Genomic DNA, 20,329 nt, shown 5'->3' on the forward strand with positions numbered 1-20,329 from the left:
GGGGTGTTTAGCCTGGAGAAGAGGAGGCTGAGGGGAGACCTCATTGCTCTCTCCAACTACCTGAGAGGAGCTGGGCTATTCTTCCAAGTGACAGGGGGCAGAACAAGAGGGAATGGCCTCAAGCTCCACCAGGGGAGGCTCAGGCTGGACATTAGGAAAAGTTTTTCATGGAAAGGGTCACTGGGCCCTGGCAGAGGCTGCCCAGGGAGGGGGTTGAGTCACCTTCCCTTGAGGGGTTTAAGGGACGGGTGGACGAGGTGCTGAGGGACATGGTTTAGTGATTGATGGGAATGGTTGGACTCGATGATCCAGTGGGTCCTTTCCAACCTAGTGATTCTGTGACTGCACTCTCCAACCACAAGATGCTCTAAAAACCAAACTATCCCAAAGCCCTGGCAGGGAATAGCCCACGGCCCTTGAGAAGCTCCTGATCAGCACCCAGCAGAGTTGCAGGTGCAGCAATCACCGGGCCCATCCAGCTCCAGAGAGCAGCCAGGACCCGGGTTGGACCCAGCTTCCTTCAGGGTGATGTTGGGATGCTCCCAGCCCAGCTCCGTGAGTCCCAGTCCAGGGTCTCACCCCACACAGGGCTCAGCTCTAAGCACGGGGCTCACGCTTCCCCACCGCTGGGGTTTTAATATTTAAAGCCAAATTTTGCGTACACAATTAAATTTTTACAAGATTTTCAAGCTTGTGAAGAACACCACGCGGCACATGTCACGTTGCTGCAAATAGATACAGGGCTGGAAAAATTACAGACTGCTGGGAGAACAAACACGCTGCCAGCAGCCGGAGCCAGCTTGCTTCTCCCCAGCCTCTGCAGTTCACTGCTCCAGAGCAGCTCAGACCCATGCAGCCCCCAGGACCCTCTGTGAGGGGATGGCTGACCCCCTCATCACTCCTTTGATGCTCCCTGGCCAGGGTGCAGCCCATGGACATCCCACTGCCCTTGCCAGCCACCTCCAGGGTCCCTGGTCCCTCCTGTCCTGTCCCCTGTCAATTGGGAGAAGAGCCCAGCTCCCTCCTCTCCACAACCTCCTTTCAGGTAGTTGGAGAGAGCAATGAGGTCTCCCCTCAGCCTCCTCTTCTCCAGGCTAAACAACCCCAGTCACGGCGAGCCTGGGTGGCTGTGCAGAGCCCTCACCAGCATCCACCAGCCCATCCTACACCCGACCCATCCCAGCTGCCCTTGGCATCTGGAGCACACACAGCTCGAGCTCTTTTTGCTGCTGGGCAGGGGCAGCGGTGGCTTCAGGGAGTGGGAAGGGGTGAAAGCCCCCAGCTGATGTGTTCTGGGGTGACAGGGCAGCTCCCCGCAGAGGCAGCCCCCATGTCCAGCATCGCCTCCATCACGCAGTAACCCAGTACAGGCTGTATCTGGGGCAAGATGGGATGGGGATGAGGGTGGAATGGAGATAGGATGGGATGGGGAACAGGACCAGGACAGGTTTGAGCTGGAGACAGGGCTGGGCTAGGGATGGGATGAGGGTAGGGATGAAGATGAGGGCTGGGTGGTGTGCCTGCCCAGCCCAGCTGCACTGTCCTGCTCTCCTTGGGGAGATCTGAGAGCCTCGGGCTCAGCCAGACCTTGGTGCATGGCAACCAGGGACCCCCAGCTCAGCTGGGACCCTGGGCACTGCAACCTGGGACCTTCATCTCGGCTGGAGCCCACGCATGGCAGCCTGGGACCCCCAACGCAGCCAGAGCCCATGCCCACACGCTCTTCTTGCTCAGGCGACAGCCCTGGGGCTCAGCCCTAGCAGCTCCACTGGACCAGGAGCAGGGTGGAGCAGTGTCTGGACCCCTCAAACCCACCAGCCCTGGACCTGCTCTATGTCCCTGGCCACCCTCTTCTCATCCTGGTTCCTTGCAGCTCTGTGAGGTGACTGTAAAAGAGAAGATCCCAAAGATCTGAGACCGAAAGCCCCAGCAAGGATCTGGGGTTCAGCCCTGAGCTCAGGGGCTGCAGGGAGGATGGTGCCACCCTGGGCAGAGCCCTGCGCCCAGCAAGAGGGACATCGTGTCCCCTCCTCGGCCGGGCAGTGCTGCTCCACGTCTCGGGCAAGCGAGCAGCGCGCTCGCCCCAATTAGCAGGAGAGATTACCCGGCATGGATCCTGCCAACTTGCTCTGGCTTGCCGGCTGATTTGTCTGGGGCCGCGGTTAATCCCCGCCGGGGCAGACACCAGATTGAGCCGCGATCTCTGCAAGGCGGCTGCCAAAAGCACCCTGTGCTCCTGACCTCCTTCCCAGCCCAGCTCCGCTCATCTCACCTAATCCCAGCGCACAGAGAGGGGCTTCTTAATTGGGAATCTTTGGTAGAGCCTGTGATAGCCACACCGACACCCAGAGCCTGGCCAACCACCCGCTGTGCCGGTGTGGCTGGTAGGGACGGGGACCGGGCTCGTGCCACGCGGCTGACAGCCCCGGTGCCAGGGGAGCCCTGGGAGGTGGGTAGCCGGTGCTGGCGCAGCAGCCGGGCACAGGCAGCCATCCGGTGAAAATCTGCGTCCCCGGTTATGCAACGCTGCTGATTTATTCATGCCTGAACCGGGCACTGGCCTAGAAATGAGCCTTGGCGAGGGTGGGGAGGGGCAGGGCTGGGAAGACGCTGGATGATCGAGCCCAGGGGAGACTGTGAGAGCAGGGCTGGGTGCTCACCTTCCAGCCAGTGACACCGCACAGAGCACAGGGTGCTGCCACCCGACCCACGGCCAACAGCCAGGGCTGTGCGACAGGGCTGAGGTCTCATCTTCTCCTCCCAAGCCAGATTTCATGGGATTAATCAGTTTAACCACAGCAGCATCCAGCATCCTTGACCAGGAGGCACCAGCAAAAGGCTCTGGCTGGCCCAAGCAGAGGCTGGAAAGGGGTGGAAGGCGGAAGCGGCGCTCAGGAAACGGCTGTTAGAAAAGCAACAACAGTGAAAACAAGCACCGTGCCCAGCCTTTCCCGACAAAACCGGGCTACCCGCTCCTCCCTGTCCCTGCAGCTTGTTCAGAAGGCTGAGAGGGGCAGCTCAGCCAGTGGAGAGAGGGAAAGCAGCTGGGCTGGATGCACTCAGCCCCTGCCTCTCCGCCCCAGCCAGCAGCACCCGAGGGCTGGAGGAGCTGCTCGTGCACCGGGACACCTACACCAAGAACCAGAGCTTGGGTAGGAGTAAGGGGCTGAGGTTTAACATCCATGGGTGCCTTTGGACTGTGTCTCCCTGGGAAGTTACAACCAGCACTGGGAAGGGGATGAGCTTCTCCACAGCTTCCTGGGGTGACAAAGGGTCGTTTTGCACTTCGCTCTGCGGCTCCCCTTCTCCCTAGGAGGAAGGGGGCTCTGCCACGGGGCAGAGGGCAGATCATCCCGTGCTGCCCAGCTGAGTGCACGGGGCAGCAGGACGGATGGGAAACACCCTGGGACTCAGATGAACAAACATCTGCTTGTCCCTCGCATCGAGCCCCGGCCTCCTTGGAGGGAAAAGGCTGCAGAGGAGCAGTCGCACGCTCCCTGCCGAGAGGAAACAGATGCCGCTGGCCCAGCCCAGGCATTTCCCGTCACTGTCACGGGGTGCTGAGATTTACAGGTAGCAGAGGCTGTGGGACCACATCCTGCCCCAGCATCATCCTGGATATTTCATTTTAGGAGGGAAGCAAAGCACAGAGCAGGGAGCCAGGCACCATCAGAGCAAGCACCCACGTGCTCGGGCTCCTGGGTGGCAGCTCCCCTTTGCTAGACACCAGAAACAAGGAGGCTCAGCCCCCAGAACAGAGGTTCTGACCTCAAGCTCTCCAGCTGGCTCATGAGGAGTCCCCCAGCTCAGTTCTGAGCCGCAGCTCCCACACATCCCACCCTGGAGAAGATCTCAGGAATCAGGAATAAGCGGTAGGGAGGGTCTGATGTCCACTTGGCAGCCCATGGCCAGGCAGGGATAGGCACAGGGGAGGGACAAACGCATCAGCCAAGAATAAGTGGTGGATGCCAGCAGGGCCGAAGTCTCCTCCCAGGGGCACAGATGGAACAGGACGGCTGTAGAAACCAGCGTGGATTTATTGTTGAAATACAATCACGCAACACTTGAAGCTGCCGAAGCCACAGCACCGGGATCGGGCTGTGTAAAACAACAGCAGAGGGGAGAGAGAGCCTGACCTCATCCCCGCACACCGGGGTGGTCATTTGGCAGCCAGCAGCTGCTTTCGCTGTTGCTCCAGGAGGGCTTCCAGGTGGTCGGCTTTCTGCACGGCTGCCTGCAGCAAAACAGATGAGAGGGAGAGCTCGCTGCACCCTGGGGCTGAGCTCCAGCCTGAGGGGCAGGGGTGCCGGGGCTGGCAGCCCCCTTCACTCACCTCGTACTGCTTCCGAAGGCTGCTCACACCCTCCTCCTTCCTCACAACAGCTGCCTTCACCCTGAGACAGACACCGAGAGGCTGAGGACCCAATCCCTGGTGCCCAGCCCTGAACACCAGACTGGCCCCATGCCCCAGAAAGGCTCAGCCCCTCTGCCCCCACCCAGTGCACTGCACCAAGCCAAGAGCAGCAGCTCAGGGTGCCATTACACGCTATAGGTGCCTTTATTCCCTTGGTGAGCATTATGTAGTTTGGATCGAGTCATCTCTAGGAGGAATAGGACATAAGCTTCACAAGACTTAATTAACTGGCAAGACCACAGGGAGGAGATTTTTTAAGTTTCTTCCCATTTCTCAAGCCCACGGTTGCTGCCTCATGGCTGGACTCTTCCCCACGGTGCTCAGAGCACCAGACCTTCTGCAATCTGCCAGAAGGGACAAGGAGGAAAGGGAATCCTTGTTATCTCATATGCAAGCTTCGACCCTGGCTCTCAAAGCAAGTGGGAATCACACGGCAGGACCCGGGAAGGCTGTGAGCTCTGTGTGCTGGTACAACAGGCTCTCAGCACAGCTGGTGGCGAGCAGCTCTATACGGACACTGACAGGAGGACGGCTCAGCGCCTCACTGAGCACTCTGCCCTATGCAGAAAGAGCTCCCACAGGAGAACATGCTCTTCCCCTTCCGAACCCCCGTGGCTGTGCAGCAGCCAGCCAAGCCCTGACCCACCACAGGCTGCTCCCCCGCGGATGCTCAGGGCAGAGGAATTGTTTGCCTGGCCCCTGTGGAGGGACAAATCTGCAGAGCAAGATGTGGTGGCTGCAATCACAGGTGTCACATGCTACCCACAGCGGAGCCCTCCAGGAGGTGATCCTGAGCCCAGCAGCGCTCCTGCCTGGGAAGAACCACAGCCAGAGCTGGGCACCACTGGCCTCTCCTAGAAGGAGCCCTCACACTGCTCCAGCTGCCCTTCGGGCACGCAAGGGAGTAGCCCTGGGGACAGGATGACACAGAGCAGACCAGAAGTCACAAGAGTCAGAGGATTTCCCATAGCTGAGCAGGCAGCCAGCATGGGTGACTGCTCCCCATTTGGTCCTGACAGGACTGGAAGCCGTACCCAAGGATGCAGCACTGCAGACGTGCTCCTTGGCACACCCCAGGCCAGCTCTGCACCCACAGCCCTAGCTCTGAGCCCAGGGCAGTGAACCCCAGGCAGACTCACCTCCTGTGAACCTCCTCCAGCTCTTTGTCCTTCTCTCGTACCACCCTGTCCAGCTCCAGGCGCTGCCGGGCTCTCATCTCTGCCATCTCCATCTTTAGCTGCTTGTTCTCCTCCTCTGTCCCCACCAGCCTGTCAGCAAACTCCTGCCGGATCACCTCAGCCAGGCTGTTCCGCTCCTCGACCAGCTGGTCCCTCGCCTGCAGCAGGGCAGAAAGGTGACATCAAGGTGCTGACAGGCAAGGCAGGGAGAGAGAGACAGGTAGGACAGGGAGCAGTGAGAAGAGCCAGAGCCCAGGCTCTGCTCCTCACCCACCTTCTGGATCTCCTCCACCTCCTGCTCCTTGTGCTTCAGCAGGCCCTGCAGACGAATGCTCTCCCCTTCCAGCTCTGCCAGCCGTCCCTTCAGCTCATTGCAGCGCTCCTGCAGCTTCCGCTCCGACCGCTCCAGCTCCTGGAGCTCTACCTCGTACTTGTCTCTGATTCTCTTAATCCTAACGGAAGGAAAGGACAGGCAGCCTCACTCAGCCCGGTGCTGCAGGGACCATCACCAGCCACCTTCACAATGCAGGAGGGACAAACACGGCAGCAAGGTGGTGATTTGACCCATGGGAAACCCAGGGCTGTCTCCTCAGGAAAAGAAAGATTTGGTTGCTGCCAGAAGATCCCCCTAAACGCTGCTCATACCTGCAGGGTGCTCTCTGGAGAGGTACATGGGACTCAGGGAACCAGCCCCTGAGAAGCAGGGACTCACAGACTCCCTGCTCCCTCTCCCCCTCACCTGTTCTCCGCTGCTCTTTCACACTCCTCTTTGGCTGAGGACATGTCAGCTTCCAGGCGCTCAATCACCAGCTCGATCTCTTTGTCTCTCTCCTTTCTCACCTCCTCCCGCAGCTCCCGCTCCCGGGAGAGCAGCCAGGCTTCCTGGAGACAGAGACGGCAAACGTTGCCTTGATCTCTCTTGGAGCCCATGGGTGGCACCTTTGGAGAGGGGCAGCTCTCGCTGTTACCTCCTTCTTCATGTAGTTCACCTCCCAGGCCTGCTTCTCGAGCTCCAGCTGGTCCTTCAGCACCTTCACTTCTGCCTGCAGAGAGACAACCACCAATCAGCTCCAGCAGCTTGGGAGCAGCCCCCAGCACCAGCCCAGTGGGGTTCAGTGCTCAGAGATGTCACCGCAGCCAGGTGCTCGCATCCAAGAACAGCAACGCAGGGCTCAGAGGCGAGGGGAGAAACAGACCTGATGCCGCCTCTCCTGCTCCTCCTTCTCCCTTGTGTACTCCTCCTTCAGCGCCCTGGTGATGGCCAAGCTGCTCGCCTCCAGCTGCTGCCGCAGCTCCTCCACCTCTGCTCTCTGCCTGCCCGCACACAGAACACAAAGTCCGCGCCAGCCCAGACTCGCCATCCCCTCCTCGGGCTGCTCCTTCGAAGTCCCCCTCTTCACACAGGAGCCTGCTCTGGGAAACCAGCCCTGAGCTCGGCGTTGCTTCCAGCCCTTGGCTGCCGTGCAGGCCCTGCTGCTGGCCCTCTCACCTGGCCGCTTGCTGGCTGAGACGCTCCTTCTCCTCGGCTACCTCGGCGTAGAGCCGGCGCCTCTGCTGCTGCAGTGCCTGCTCCTCCTGCTCCAGCTGCTGCTCACACCTATGGGGCACAGCAGCTTCAGGGATGTGCCTGGCTTCAGGTATTTGTCCACCTCTTCACCCTAACCCATCCCTTCCATGGCCAATCAGAGGTTGGTCCAACTCTGGAGGATGCCCCTGGTTCACCAGCACCTCCCATTTCAGGCTGGTGGAAAGAAAGGGATTGCTCCCCACGGATCTTAATTGCAAATATCAGGAACCCCCTGATAACATAAGGATGTTGAGGCTCTGGAGCGAGTCCAGAGAAGAGCAACGAAGCTGGTGAGGGGGCTGGAGAACAGGCCTTATGAGGAACGGCTGAGAGAGCTGGGGGTGTTTAGCCTGGAGAAGAGGAGGCTGAGTGGAGACCTCATTGCTCTCTCTGACTACCTGAAAGGAGGTTGTGGAGAGGAGGGAGCTGGGCTCTTCTCCCAAGTGACAGGGGACAGGACGAGAGGGAATGGCCTCAAGCTCCGCCAGGGGAGATTTAGGCTGGACATTAGGAAAAAAATTTTCAGGGAAAGGGTCATTGGGCACTGGAACAGGCTGCCCAGGGAGGGGGTTGAGTCACCTTCCCTGGAGGTGTTTAAGGGATGGGTGGATGAGGTGCTGAGGGACATGGTTTAGTGTTTGATGGGAATGGTTGGACTCGATGATCCGGTGGGTCTTTTCCAACCTGGTGATTCTATGATTCCCCCCCATGCTGTGAGCCCCAAACCGCCCTCAAGCCTCTCCCTGGTGACCACGTACCGCTGCCGGGCCAGCTCCCTCTCCCGCTGGCTCTGTTCCTCCCTCTCCCGCTCCAGCATGCCCCGCAGCTCCTCTGCCTGCCGGTTGTAGCGTTGAGCAGCCCGCTCATCCGACTGCAGCAGCTCAGCCTCGTGCAGCATCTTCAGCTTCTTGATGTCCTGCCTGTGCTTGGTGATGAGCTTCTGGATCTCTGGCTCCAGCCCTGGGGCAGTGGGAAGGACAGTTACCGCTCGGCTTCGGGGCTGTCGGGACCCCAACACCGGTGCCCTTGGCCTTGGCCAAGAGGCTGTGAACACACCAACTACCAAAGAGGGGCTGGTAAGAAAAGACAGGAGGACGCAGGGGCTTTCTTGCCCTCTGGCCTCTGCCTCTACCAAACACAGGGAGCAGAGACTGCCCACACCGAGCTCTCCTCCAGGCTGCCAGCAGCTTCTGCAGGCACAACTCCTCTCCTGGACCAGCACGCCACGACCTCTGCACCAGCCTGACTCCAGCCACCACCGAGGGAACAGGCCCGTACCTTTCACAGTGATTTCTTTGATCTTTTTGGTTTTCTCATCAATCCACTTCTCCCGACGGATTTTCTCTGTTGCGCTCATCAGTTCCTTCAGTTTCTTAATCTCCTGTTTGGAAGCAAATGGGGATGCTTCAGAGACAAGCGAGGGGAGGGAAACCCTGTTAGCTGGAGCCCGGCTGTTGAGTCACAGGTGAGAGCAGGTGGCCCGAGATGGTCACAGACACATGCAGCCCTGGCCAGGCGTGTTCTCCCAGTCCAGAGAAGCAGCCGTACGCTCTCCCAGTGCTGCCTTCTCCCTCACAAGATGGGGCTGCTGCTGCCCCATGGATGTTGAGCACGAAGGAAAAGAGCAAAACCCTTGGGAAAAAACTCCCTGGCTGAGACAGAAGAGCGGAGCTGAGGCTGCTGACGGTCCTTGAGCGCAGAGCAGCCCGTCTGTCAGCAGATGCAGGGTTGTGTGTGAAGACACTTCCCTCTCCAGCCTTCCCTCTCCCTGGTGTAGAAGAGCCTCCAGCAAGAGGACAGACAGACCGACCTCCTAACACCGTGGTACCACTGCAGACCAAGTTACTGCAGCACCCCAAAACTCTTCAAAGATGAAGGCTGCACAGCTACTGCTCTCACTTTCTCCTCTGCCTGCGTTTATGTCCTTGGCTCTCCACTCCAGCGAAAAAAAAGCTGGAGAAATGCTCAGGCCCTGCTGTCCGGAGCTCTTCTCCAACACTCCTGTCAGCAAAAGCCGGTCAAAGCACTCAGCAATGTGCTTCTGTGCTGCAGTTTCTGGTGAGGAAGGCCCAGCCTGGCTAGAAATTATTCTGTTTTGGCACAGGCAGACGATGTCTGCATGCAGGATGTGGACGTGCCACAGCTGCGGAGGGCGAGCACGAGGCTGGACACCCAGGGGCTCACTACTCAGCCGCTGTGCAGAGAGGAGTGTGAAATAGCAGCCTGGGACTCACTCTTAGGGGAAAAAAGGCAAGAAAATCGGCACGGGAAGACAGGACAGCCAGAAGGCAGCAGCTGAGCATATGGCCTGGAGAGATGGAGTGAAGGGGCTTTTCCATGGGGCTGACCCTGCGGCTGAGTTCCCAGCCTCGCTGCCTGCAGGCGCCTGCGGAGCCAGAGCTGGTCAAGGTGTGACAGCAGAAGGGCACAAAAAAAGAGCAAAGACCACATTTACCTCGCAAAAGGGACCCCAAGTGCGCCAGACCTGGGGAGAAAGAAAGGAGGGGATGGAGAGAGAAGGGGAATTGCAGTCATGGGGGAGAGGGGAAAAAGCAGGGGAAAGAGGCAAAACTAAACAGCTGTGTGTACGTGAAGGAGTCCCATGGCAGCGAGGGGAGGCACAGCCAAACTGAGCAGACAAGTAGATGTGCTGAGGGCCTGGCACTACCACCAGCTACAGCAGCTCCAGGATGGGGACAGAGGCAGCCAGAGAATGTGCCACACGGCTGAGGATCTGCTCTGGCAACCAGGGACCCAACGGGGACGAATGTCCCTCAGTGGCTGCCCCCAACCATGCAGAGGACGCAGGGGTCCGTACAGCAGAGCCGGAAGCCTGACTCACCAGGAACAGGGACAACAAAGGGACAGCAGAGCAAACATAGCAGTGGTTCCCAGCACTGCTGCCTTGCTGTAACCGGGGAGCAAAAGGTAACAAAGGCACCTCCTCTGCCCCAGCAAAACCAGCCCCATCTGCTCCAGGGAAAGGGGTCCCTCCAGGCTCCAAGGACAGCAGCGCTGCACTGGCTTCTTCCTCTCAGCTGGGATCAAAACTCAGCCTTAAACAGTAAGGCTAAGTGAACAAAATGAGAATGCTCTTCGTTTACAGGAGGGCGTCTGTCTTAACAGGCTCAAGCCGGTGCAAACGCCTACAAAACTCCAGAGCCCTGCGCATGAGCTTGGCTGCAAGGCCAAGGGTGAGCAGGGGCCGGGGCAGCAGGGCCAGGATGAGCCCCACAGCAGAGCTGAGAGCCAGCAGCGCTGCCTTCCTGCCAGGCCAGCATAGGACAAGCTGAGACATCTCCACTTGCAGGAGAGGGAGCTCCCTGCACACTCCCGAGGAAAGGTGCCAGCCAGCAGGAGCAGGCAGCACACCCCAGAGCAGGGTTAGGCACAGCTCACTGGGGAAACAGTCCTCTGTGTGTTTGGGTGCAACAGCCCGGTGAAACCCCACACAGGTCTGTTACTATCATAGACGCTCTGTTCCTTTATAATCTTGTCTCCACTTAGCTCCAAGAGCATCCCTGTGCCTGAAAAAGGGGCTGGAAGTCACCCAGCTCAGAAGGACACGGCCACAGGTGCAAATTTATGTGCAGCATCAGGCTTGTGCCAGCACCTGCTTTCACCTCTGTTTAAGTGAGATCCCCTGGTCACTCCCAAGCCAGGGGACACCTCTGTCCACAGTAGGATGTGTGGGAAGTGTCATCCCAAGCAGAGGCCTTGGGAGCTGGCACTGTCCCATGGTCAGTCCTGCGTGCCTGGCTTTGGACAGCAGAGGACAGCAGCCTCGTGGGGAGCCAGGGGAAAACCCTGCGGGTCACACAGACTTTCTGTGCATGGAGAAGGGCTCTCCAGAACAACTGGGAGCAAAACCAACCACCTCTGATGGTGGCACATCTCCTCTCTCCATCCTCCCACCTTCCCCTTCCCCTCACCAGCTCATGCTGCTCCTGCATCTGAGTGATTTTCTTGCCGTACTTCTGGTCCACTTGTTTCAGCTCAGCTACCACAGCTTCACACTTCTCACTCAGCACCTTCTTATCATTAATGAGCTGCGCAGGGCAAAGAGGAGGCATCAGGCAGGGTACAGCAACCTCCAATTCTGGCTTCAGAAGAAGCAGCCTGAGTTGGGATGGGAGATTACCTGGTCAATGAAGGCCAGGTGCCTCTGGATGGCTGCCTCATACTGTTCCCTCTGCAGCTTGAGCTGGTGGCCAAGCTCCTCCTCAGTCTGTTTGACATGCCGGACAGTCAGTTCCCTCTGTTGAGCCTTTTGGATGCACAAGAGAAACAGCCATGAGACATTAAGAGGAAGAAGCTACACCAGTCCCAGCACGTGTATGGGAGATAATGAACCTGGAATGCACTGTTGGGCCAGGAAAAGGAGGAACAGAGCTAAATCTCAGTCCCTGGTACTCATACCTCCTGCCTGCCCTGCTGGCAGCAAGAACACCCAAACCCCCATGGGACAGAGGAAAAAAGGGTTCAGCCCCAGTCCTGACCACGGGCTTCTGGAGCAGCCAGGCACCTGCCAGGGAGGGGATTTTGAGGAAGGTTCTCAAATCAGGGGGGCACCAGAGAGAAATCAGAGCAAAGCCCACACCAGACTGAGAAGGACCTTGCAGATCTTTCCCACACTAACAGCGACTGGGACTGTAGCATGCCCAGCAGCCTCTGGCCCTCTGCCTCCTCGGCTCTAGCTCCCGGAACACTGCACCACTTTGCTGGGGACACAGATGGGAAGCTCTATTCGCAGAGCCCTGATTTTGTGCTTCAAAGCCACGGCCCCAGGAAACATCTGCTGAAGGCTTTTAGTCTTCATTCCCCAGCAAGCAAGAGCATCTGGCTCACACACCAAGGCAGTCTGCAGCAGGCTGATGGTTCGCTTCTTCTCCTCCACTTCCAGCTTCAGCCTCATGATGGAGCTTGTGACCTCCGTGGCAACAGCCGACGCCTGCTCCAAGTGAGCCAGCTCCTCTTCCGAGAGGAGACCCTGCCAGAAGGAAAAAAAACAGTTAGAAACAGGTGGGGACCACCTGGAACCAGGATAAGGAGATGGGAGATCCTTCCCAACAGAGTCATGCACCATCTTGCCAATACAAACAGGCTCTCGCTCAGCACTCACCTCCCGCTGCGTGGCCGAGGCGGCCGACCGGGGCCTCTCCTGTTCAGACTTCTCCATCTCATCCAGGAAACTGATGATGCTCTGGAGCTTGGCCTCCGAGAGCAAGGCCCCATCCTCGGGGACCCCCGGAGAGTGGTTCAGCTTCCCAAACTTCTCCAAGTTATCAGCAGTCAGGGAATTGGAGCTGGGCTCCTGCTGAGCAGACACAGCTCTGAGTGAGGAGCCAAGGCAAGGCCAGTAACCAGCCTTATCCTCTAACCCCACTCCCATCACAGCCCTCAGTTTTGCTCCTCCTTGCAGGTGTCCCAAGATAAACTCCTCCACTACGTGAGCTAGTTGCATTTTTCACCCTCCACCACCTATAAAGAGCTGGGAGAAGAGATCCCACAGGGGAACCTGCTCCCACCAGGCAGACATCACTGCCTGGGGATGATGCCACTAGCCTCGGTCCTCTGCCTACCCCATCTATCCAGGCGTATCTGTCCTTCCTGAAGGCTTTTGGTGGGGGCAGTAGCTCCGGCTCTTCCTCCAACAGCCTGAGCGTGTCCAGCAGCTCACTGAGTGTGGCCTTGGACTGAGCAGTCACCACTGTCTCCAGGTCCTCACCACTCATTTCTCTGGAGCTCACATCCTAGGAGAGAAGATATTGCAGTAAAACAGTTTGTTTACTTCTGGGGAGAACTGGCAAAGGTAGAACAACTGGTGCCAGGAGCCCCACGAGGCAAAGCCAAACCCACCTGCAGCTTGTCTTCTGCCCCAGCGTCCTGTGAGGGCACAGAGCTGAGGTCTGCGAAACCGCTTTCTTCTGGCTCTGCAGCTACTGAGTGGAAATTGGCCTCTGCAGGAACCAGATTGTTCTCAGGCATTTGCAACAACCAGTCCCCTCGATGCAGCTCTCCAGAGCAAGAATCACCCCTCCATCATCTTCCTTCTCCCTCATGTCACACACATGAGAAGAAGGAGCACTGGAGACCTGCAGAAGGGACTCACCAGCATTATTGGCTTTGGCGATACTGCTAGTCGGACTGACGTTCCTAGCAGAAGCAGGTTTAGCAGGCTTCTTCTTTGCTACCCTCCTGCTCTCCTTCACCAGCATTAGCTCTTCTTCTGCCAAGCACTTTGCATCCAAAGCCTTTTGGGCTCTTTTCTGCTGCAGCTCCTGAAGGGACAGAGAAGTCATTAGTGTCCTGCTCAGCACGGGGAGGGTTCTGATACACCCCTGGACTCTCAGGTGTCAGCGAGGGCCTGGGAGAGAGCAGCAACCCACACACGTGCTGCTGAAAGGCTAACACCGGGGAACTATCAAGGAAGGGAAAACACAGGACCAACAGCTCTGCTCTGAGTGGAGGAGAGGTGGTGGCCAAGGTCCCTGCCAGCTCCACATGTGAACAAGACAGTGCCCCTGCGCTGTGTCCTTTACAGCTCCGTAAAGGGCCTCTGAATCCCAAGGGCCAAGCCCCATGCGGTGCAGCGCCGCCGCAGTGCCCTAGGGACTGCCTTAGCCGAGTTTTGGGAAGTCACAGGCACGTGTTTGCAAGCTGTTGCAGCATTTTGCTGTCCTCAGGCTGCTCACTGCTGTGTCTCTCACCCCCCCTCCCCAACTGAAATATGATTCCATTTAGAGCAAAGAGAAAGAGGGGGTTTTAAAAACATCTTCGGCTACACTGCAAGCCAACACACAACTCCCTGCAGTCCGTGCCAACCCCTCATCTGTGCCCCAGAAGTGTCAGCCCTTTCCTGCTGCAAAGGGGGCTGCAAGAACAGGGTGAAGACAGCGAGATGCTTCCTGCCAGCAGGCACAGGGTGGTGCTCAGCCCACCCTGGAGGGATCCTGCTCCCGAGGAGGGTCCCCTTCCCAGAGCCCTGTCGTCCTCAGCCACTCCGAGGAGCTGCAGCAATCCCTGTTTCAACGTTGTCACCCTTTTCCCAAAAACTAGATCAAAACCAGCACTGCCTTTGCAAGCTCTGAAAGAGCTGCCAAGGCTTGGCAGGAGCACAACGGGAAACTGCTCTGTGGCACTTCTGTCTCCATAGGGAGCAACTCCACTTCCAAGGCTGGCTCTAATTCTGCTTCTCACAAAGCCCCAAGAGACACAGAGGAGAGGCCCTCTCACTGCCTCACAAGGAGATGCCAATAAACTGTTCTCACACAGGCCACAGCGCCCTTTCCTCATTCCTACCTGGATGGCAGCACGGCGGGCCAGGCGCGCCTTCTCCTCTCGTATCTTCCGGCGTTCCTCGTCCTTCCTCTCCTGCAAATCTAGGATATTCCCTTCCTCCATCTGCTGCTGCCTTTCCTTCCAGAGAGGAAGGTAAATAAAATGTTACTGAGAGCTTTTCAGCACACACCACCCACAGCAGAGAAGTGGGAAAGGGCATGCAGCACCTGAGGTCACCCCATATCCAGGCCTTCCATCCTCTCAATCCTCCCCTCTGTGCAAGTAAAGAGCCCTCAGAAAAGCTCCACTTTGGAGCAGCTTCTTTTCTTTAGATACTAAATGCAATTATTAGTCATCTGGGTCTGAAACCAACGAGGAGACAAGGCTTAAAAATAGACTCTCACATGCAAGAGCTACGGTACTTTTTGTTATTGGGATAAATAATTGAACACAAAGATACACAAATAGCTGCAGATGACTCGTCACTCGCTAATGAGCCAGCTCGTTACTGATTCACTATGAAGAACCGAGACAGGGTATCCCTCCTCTGGCCACCAGCGTGTCCGAGACAATGAAAACTGAGCAGAATTTGCGTGCTGCTGCCAAGGTCTGTCTGCTTGCAGAGAAGGGAGCTGGGAGACCGGAGCTGTGCAGCACCGAGCCCAGGGGTTCCTGGCCCAAATTCCCACTGGAGCCAAACCCGTGCTCCTCTCTGCATCCTGGTGGGGATGAGACCCTCCTCAGCGCTCTGGACTGCAAAGGGCAGGCTAGTTGAAAAGCCAAAGCCCCCTCGTCTCCACAGCTCAGGAGTCGGTTGGAGGGACTCAAATCCTCCCAGCAGCAAGGCAAGGGGGACCCGGGTGTCAGAGGGGTTTGCACAACAAGGCAGTGGCAGGACTGACCTCCCTTTTGGAAGCGAGTAGGCGCCCCAGAGCCGCGGCTCCCACCTTGTGCCGCTGTGAGTGGCGTCGGTACCAGCGCTGGATGGTGACAGCAGCCAGGTTCACCTGCTGGATGAACCTACAGGGAGAAGGAGCGTCAGCTGGGGTCCTCCTCAGCCTCCAGCCAGGCAGCACCACCCCTTCCCGCTCCAGCAGAGCCCTGGCTGCTCGCCCACAGCACCAGGACCTGTTCTGTCCCCTCAAACCCCAGCTTAACCAGGCCTTTTCCCAGGCTGACTTGTGAGGTGGGAGGAACTTGTGCCTTTGATGATGACAACTCAAAGTCCAGAGCCAAGTCACAGAGAGGGCAAATCAGCCACTGCAGGTGCACTAAGTGAAGCCCTTCCCAAATCTAGAGTCCTACAGGACAAGGATAAACTGCTACCTTCCCACCAGCCATCACATACCAGCTCCACCTCACCTCTCTGCCTCCTCCTCGGTCACCTCCTTCCTCCGGGTCAGGCTGCTGTTGTTGTTGTGGGTTATGATGTTGTTGCTGGAGAAATTCTTCTGCAATTTCATGAAGCTGCTGCTTTCACTGTCCTCATTCGAGGTCGCTTTGACAACATTGCTAAGGAAAAATATGAAGCTACTTGGCACCATCCTGCTCAGCACACGAGCACTGGGTCAGCTCAGCCCCCAGGCTGGGACCCCACCACACTTACTTGAGGGAACTGGGTGCCTGGTTGGAGCTTTTAGGTGCAGGGCCCTTCTCAGCAGTGGAGTAGTTGTTGTGCACCATGGTGGTGACGCAGTTGCCCATTGCACCCTTGTTGCTCCTTTTGTGGAAAGAAGATGAAGTGTCAGGATTTGCTGGATGCAAAGTGACCTGCCTGCTCCTCAGTAGCTGTTACGGACGCACAGACAGGCACAGCCCATACAGACCTACAGCCTCCTGCTTGGGCTATTCTACGCTCAGTCTTGGCTTATGTCTCTCCTGGCCCTGAAGGGTTCAAGTTTTACTCATTCCCTTTCCTAGAGTAAGCACAGCTTCTCCCACACATCCCTCGAGCTCCCATGCAGCTTCCAGAGGTGTCCTGGCCTCAGGACGCATCATCCTCTGTCCTGACAAAGGCAGAGCACCAGCACCCCCTCCTCTGCCCCGGTGTTTTCTCCCTGCAGTTCCTCCCAGCTCCAGACAGGCTCTGGTCCAGTGCCACCCCTCCTACCTGTTGTTGGCAGTGAAGTTGGCAGCCAGAAGCACAGCAGCTTCCTTTCTCCTCATGCCTGCTGGCGGCTCAACACCGTGGGAGCCAGAGGGGCCCGGGAACGCTCGTGGCTGGTCGTCCTGCCACAGAGCGCGCAGGTATAAACGCAGGCAAGCACCAAACCCACGTCCTCAATCACTACCCTCTTCCTTCAGCAGCCAGCTTCTCCTACACGAGTTCTGCAGCACGGCAGCCTCGAGGCTTTGCCTGCACCTCCACCTGCCTCCACGAGGAGCCAGAAGCATGGAGGTGATGGGCCAAAAGCCCTGGGCTAGAGACGTGCTGGTCGTTCAAACTGTGCCAGCTTTCCCTGCAGGCTGAGGAAGGACCAGCATGGTCATCAAGGATGAACCACCTCATCCTCAGACCTAGAGAAACCCTCCTGCTCCTCCACAAACCCAGTCAGGCAGTGCCGACTTTGCCCACGCATCCCAGGACATCCCCATCCTCACCAAGACGTTCCACGTGGTTTTCTTTTCTGGGGAGGTTTTGCTCAGACTTGCCGGTTTCTTTCTTCCCCCAGAACTGCTCTCAAAGAAGGTCAGGAAGTCTCCGCTCTGCTCTAAGCTTCAGCCCGAACCCAGGGAAGGCAGAGAAGAGGAAAGAACACGTGTTCTGGAGTTAATATTGCATGCAGACAAATGGCAACACAACAGCGATAGCAGGATTCCCATCCTGCACAGGCTGCTTCAGCAAGAAGCACGTTCTGATGGTGGCAGGGCACTCTGACAGCACACACAACACGGAGCTGAGGCACATCTCGTGCCTACTGTTGTGACACGAGGAAAAAAAGGGCTGGGGAGTCATTTCACAGCCAAAGAACCTGAGTGATTGGCTTTATACAGAGATTTAGACTTCAGCATAATGTGTGGTGAATAAAATATATTAAAGGGGTGGGCACAGGGCAACAAGAGAATGGAAAATCATGATACAGAGACAGCCCCTACAAGGTCACTGGAGACAGGAGGAGAACTTTCACCTCCTAACACAGCCCAGCTACGGTCTGGAGGGTCTACAAGGGGCTATTGTAAGTGAGCAGTCCCGTCCCTTGGAATTGAATTGAGTGTCTTCTGCGACAGAGGCTCCCCAGCCACAGAAATACACTGTTTCCCCAAATCCTAATCACCTCTCCTCACAAAAAAACCCCAAATAAATACAGACCTTGGCTTTCCAAGGCCAGGTTGTAACCCCCAATGTCTATGACATAACTTAGTGAAATTTTGAAAGGCTCTGGTTCCCCCAGAGGACAAGGGAGGCCATTCAGATTGCCGGGGTTCCACGGTGGCATCTGTGAGACAGACACGGCCTGGCAGCTGGAGCTGTACCTGCACACGCCGTTCACCTGCTGGTTAACCTGGGTGGTGCTGTTGGACCTCCGGAGGTTGTTCATCGCCCGGGATCCCGCATCTTCCTGTGGAGCAGAGAGCGCTAAAATTCAGCAGTGATGTTAAGGAGAAGCACAAGCAAGCAGAGCTGGGATGCCTGGCCTAGGCTGCCCCTGTGACTCAGGCGTCCTAAAATAGCACTGCCAGTGGTGCTCCCCCTCCACCCAGCCCTGACGCGATGTTCCCTATATCCCCACGGCCTCTCCTTGAGGCAGAGTGCAATGACACCTCGCTCCTGCTCTGGCTCTCACGCTGCTGCCGAGCCAGCAGGAACACATTTGTTTGTGTGAGCTGAGCTGTGTTCGCTACCTGCCCTGGGAAGGAGCGCGAGGGAAGACTGCCAAGGCAGCAGGGATTAGTCATCAAAAGCACAGAGACTCTGCTGCTGGACCTTCACGGAGCCCGGTAAGCACCCAGGGCTCATTCATTCTGCTGGAAACTCACTCACAAAAACCCGTACTCAGTGAGATGCCGAGTCCTGGCTCCCACTGATCCCAGAAGGAAAGGAGGGTGCTTGGAAAGGCACAGGCTGGGCTTGGAAACCCCACAGCATCCAGCAGCTGATGGCAAGAACTTGAGAGTTGAAGAAGGAAATTGGCACAGTGGGGTGAAGGGCAAGGAAGGAAAAAGAGTGGAGCCTGATGCTTCCCTACTTACTGTTCTGCATACACTAGAGCACTGAGAAGAAACCTAACAAGCAGCACATCATCGAGGACAATCAGATTTGGAGAGTGTGTGGTACAGGAGCACCCAGAGCTCCAGCACCTGGACAAGACCCATTCTCCCCTCCTGAAGGTGGCACAGCTGCTCCCCACAAACTCCCAGCCCTGCCACATGCTGCTGGGGGGAATCGAGGCTGCCTCCTGCCCCAGGCTGCGCTTCGAAGCCCAGCGTGGGAGAGTCAGCACGCGCCGAGGCATCCCACAGCCCGGGCACACGCACCTCCCTGCCCCAAGCAGCAAGGATGTGGGATTTTTCCTGCGCAGGACTCACCAGAGCGTTCCTCTTGGGTTTGCTGTCGGCGGTGACCGAGATGGAGCGTGCCATGTGCTTGGCAGGAGAGGCACTGCCGGGGCGCCGCAGAAGCGGGGCGGGAAGGCCCGTCAGGCTCAGATCCGCACTGCCGGAACCGGCACCCTGGAAGGAGGAGGTGCTGCGGGTGCTCTTCATGTTCGAGCGGAGAGAAGGGGCCCTGGAAGCACAGCACAAACAGAAAGGTGAAGGCATGGAGAGCGCATCCAGCCTCGTGCAGCAAGGAAACCACACGTTCTGCTCCCAGTTGCCTCCTACAAACGCCGGCACACAGAGCCAGAACCGTTTTTCAAATGGGACAAAACACCTTCCTCTGTATTTCCACAGAAAAAAAATCACAGAATCATAGAATGGTTTGAGTTGGAAGGGACCTTAAAGATCATCCAGTTCCAATCCCCTGTCAAACAACCCTGAGCACAAGGCCTTGCTCCAAGGGAACTCCTCAGTGCTCAACACCAGCAGCCATCTCCTCACTGCTTTGACCTAACACCCCGTCCCATGTCCTGCTGCCCCATTCGTGGGCCAGGACGGTCACTCTGAAGCCAGCAGATGGCCAAGACAGAGGAGAAAAGCCCTGCTCCCTACACCGGGCTCCTTCCCTCCATTCGGACCGTGGCTGGGAGAGGAACACACAAGCCCAGAACGGCCCCTTCCACTAAAGCTGGGGTTCAGCTCACCCAGCGCCCTGTCTCAGGCAGCGATGGAGCAGCAACGAGGCAGCTCCCATGGGATCCTTCTCCAACCAAGCACTCCCGATCCCTGCCAAGGAGCCGCTCAGAAGCAGTTATTCCCTCTCGAAAGGCACAGAGAAAGATTACCCCCCTTCCCAGCTTCTGAGGCAGGATGCTCCCCACTTTACCCTCTCGCATCCCCTCCTGGGATCTGCCGCTCACCCCAAGCAGACACCCTCACCGCATCGCTTTACGTCTTTCCACAGCCCAAACCAGCCCCTAAAATCCACAAACCGCCCCTAAATCCACCTTCCCCCAGCAGCCTTGGGGCTCCACCAGAGCGTGGCGATGCCTCGGCCTCCAACAACCCAGGTAAACAAAGGGCTCTCGATGGAAACGGAGGAGAAAACACTGGGCTAAGAGGGTGCAGGCTCGGAGCACCAAGGCTCAAACCCCACAGAGCCCAGGCTGCAGGTCCAGTTCAGGTTCCCAAGCTGCCAAAAAGCCCAGGATCCCAACCCCACACAGGAGGGGTGACATGGGCGAGGGGCTCCAAGCAGTAAGGGGGACACAGAGGAGGGGGAGAGGGGACAGGAAGGGGGACAAAGGGGACCAGAAGGGGGGTGAGCCCATAGGAGGGACCAGAAAGGGG

The 20,329-nt window shown here is 57.6% G+C and overlaps 1 protein-coding gene across 7 annotated transcripts; it reads right to left on the bottom strand.

Moving 5' to 3' along the window:
• Nucleotides 1-4,031: 4,031 nt before the first annotated feature.
• Nucleotides 4,032-19,315, bottom strand: CEP131 (centrosomal protein 131). 7 transcript variants are annotated; one of them, XM_069872477.1, is made up of 26 exons: nucleotides 18,968-19,315; nucleotides 17,915-18,000; nucleotides 17,042-17,156; nucleotides 16,551-16,669; nucleotides 16,047-16,160; nucleotides 15,803-15,952; nucleotides 15,343-15,460; nucleotides 14,462-14,578; nucleotides 13,272-13,440; nucleotides 13,019-13,119; nucleotides 12,742-12,912; nucleotides 12,282-12,473; nucleotides 12,012-12,149; nucleotides 11,301-11,426; nucleotides 11,092-11,208; nucleotides 9,615-9,644; nucleotides 8,438-8,540; nucleotides 7,918-8,119; nucleotides 7,082-7,189; nucleotides 6,789-6,906; nucleotides 6,561-6,635; nucleotides 6,332-6,474; nucleotides 5,867-6,044; nucleotides 5,554-5,750; nucleotides 4,334-4,394; nucleotides 4,032-4,234 (listed from the first exon to the last, which is right to left on the bottom strand). In XM_069872477.1, exons 1-26 carry the CDS (start codon nucleotides 19,199-19,201, stop codon nucleotides 4,160-4,162), a joined length of 3,357 nt encoding a protein of 1,118 aa, XP_069728578.1. In that variant the 5' UTR covers nucleotides 19,202-19,315; the 3' UTR covers nucleotides 4,032-4,159. The 7 variants fall into 7 exon arrangements, with proteins under 7 accessions (XP_069728578.1, XP_069728577.1, XP_069728574.1 ...); XM_069872476.1 differs by having other exon boundaries at nucleotides 12,282-12,476; XM_069872473.1 differs by having other exon boundaries at nucleotides 13,019-13,176.
• Nucleotides 19,316-20,329: the final 1,014 nt, after the last annotated feature.

This window comes from Phaenicophaeus curvirostris, chromosome 19, assembly GCF_032191515.1.
Source record: "Phaenicophaeus curvirostris isolate KB17595 chromosome 19, BPBGC_Pcur_1.0, whole genome shotgun sequence".
In the NCBI taxonomy this organism is placed as follows: Eukaryota; Metazoa; Chordata; class Aves; order Cuculiformes; family Cuculidae; genus Phaenicophaeus; species Phaenicophaeus curvirostris.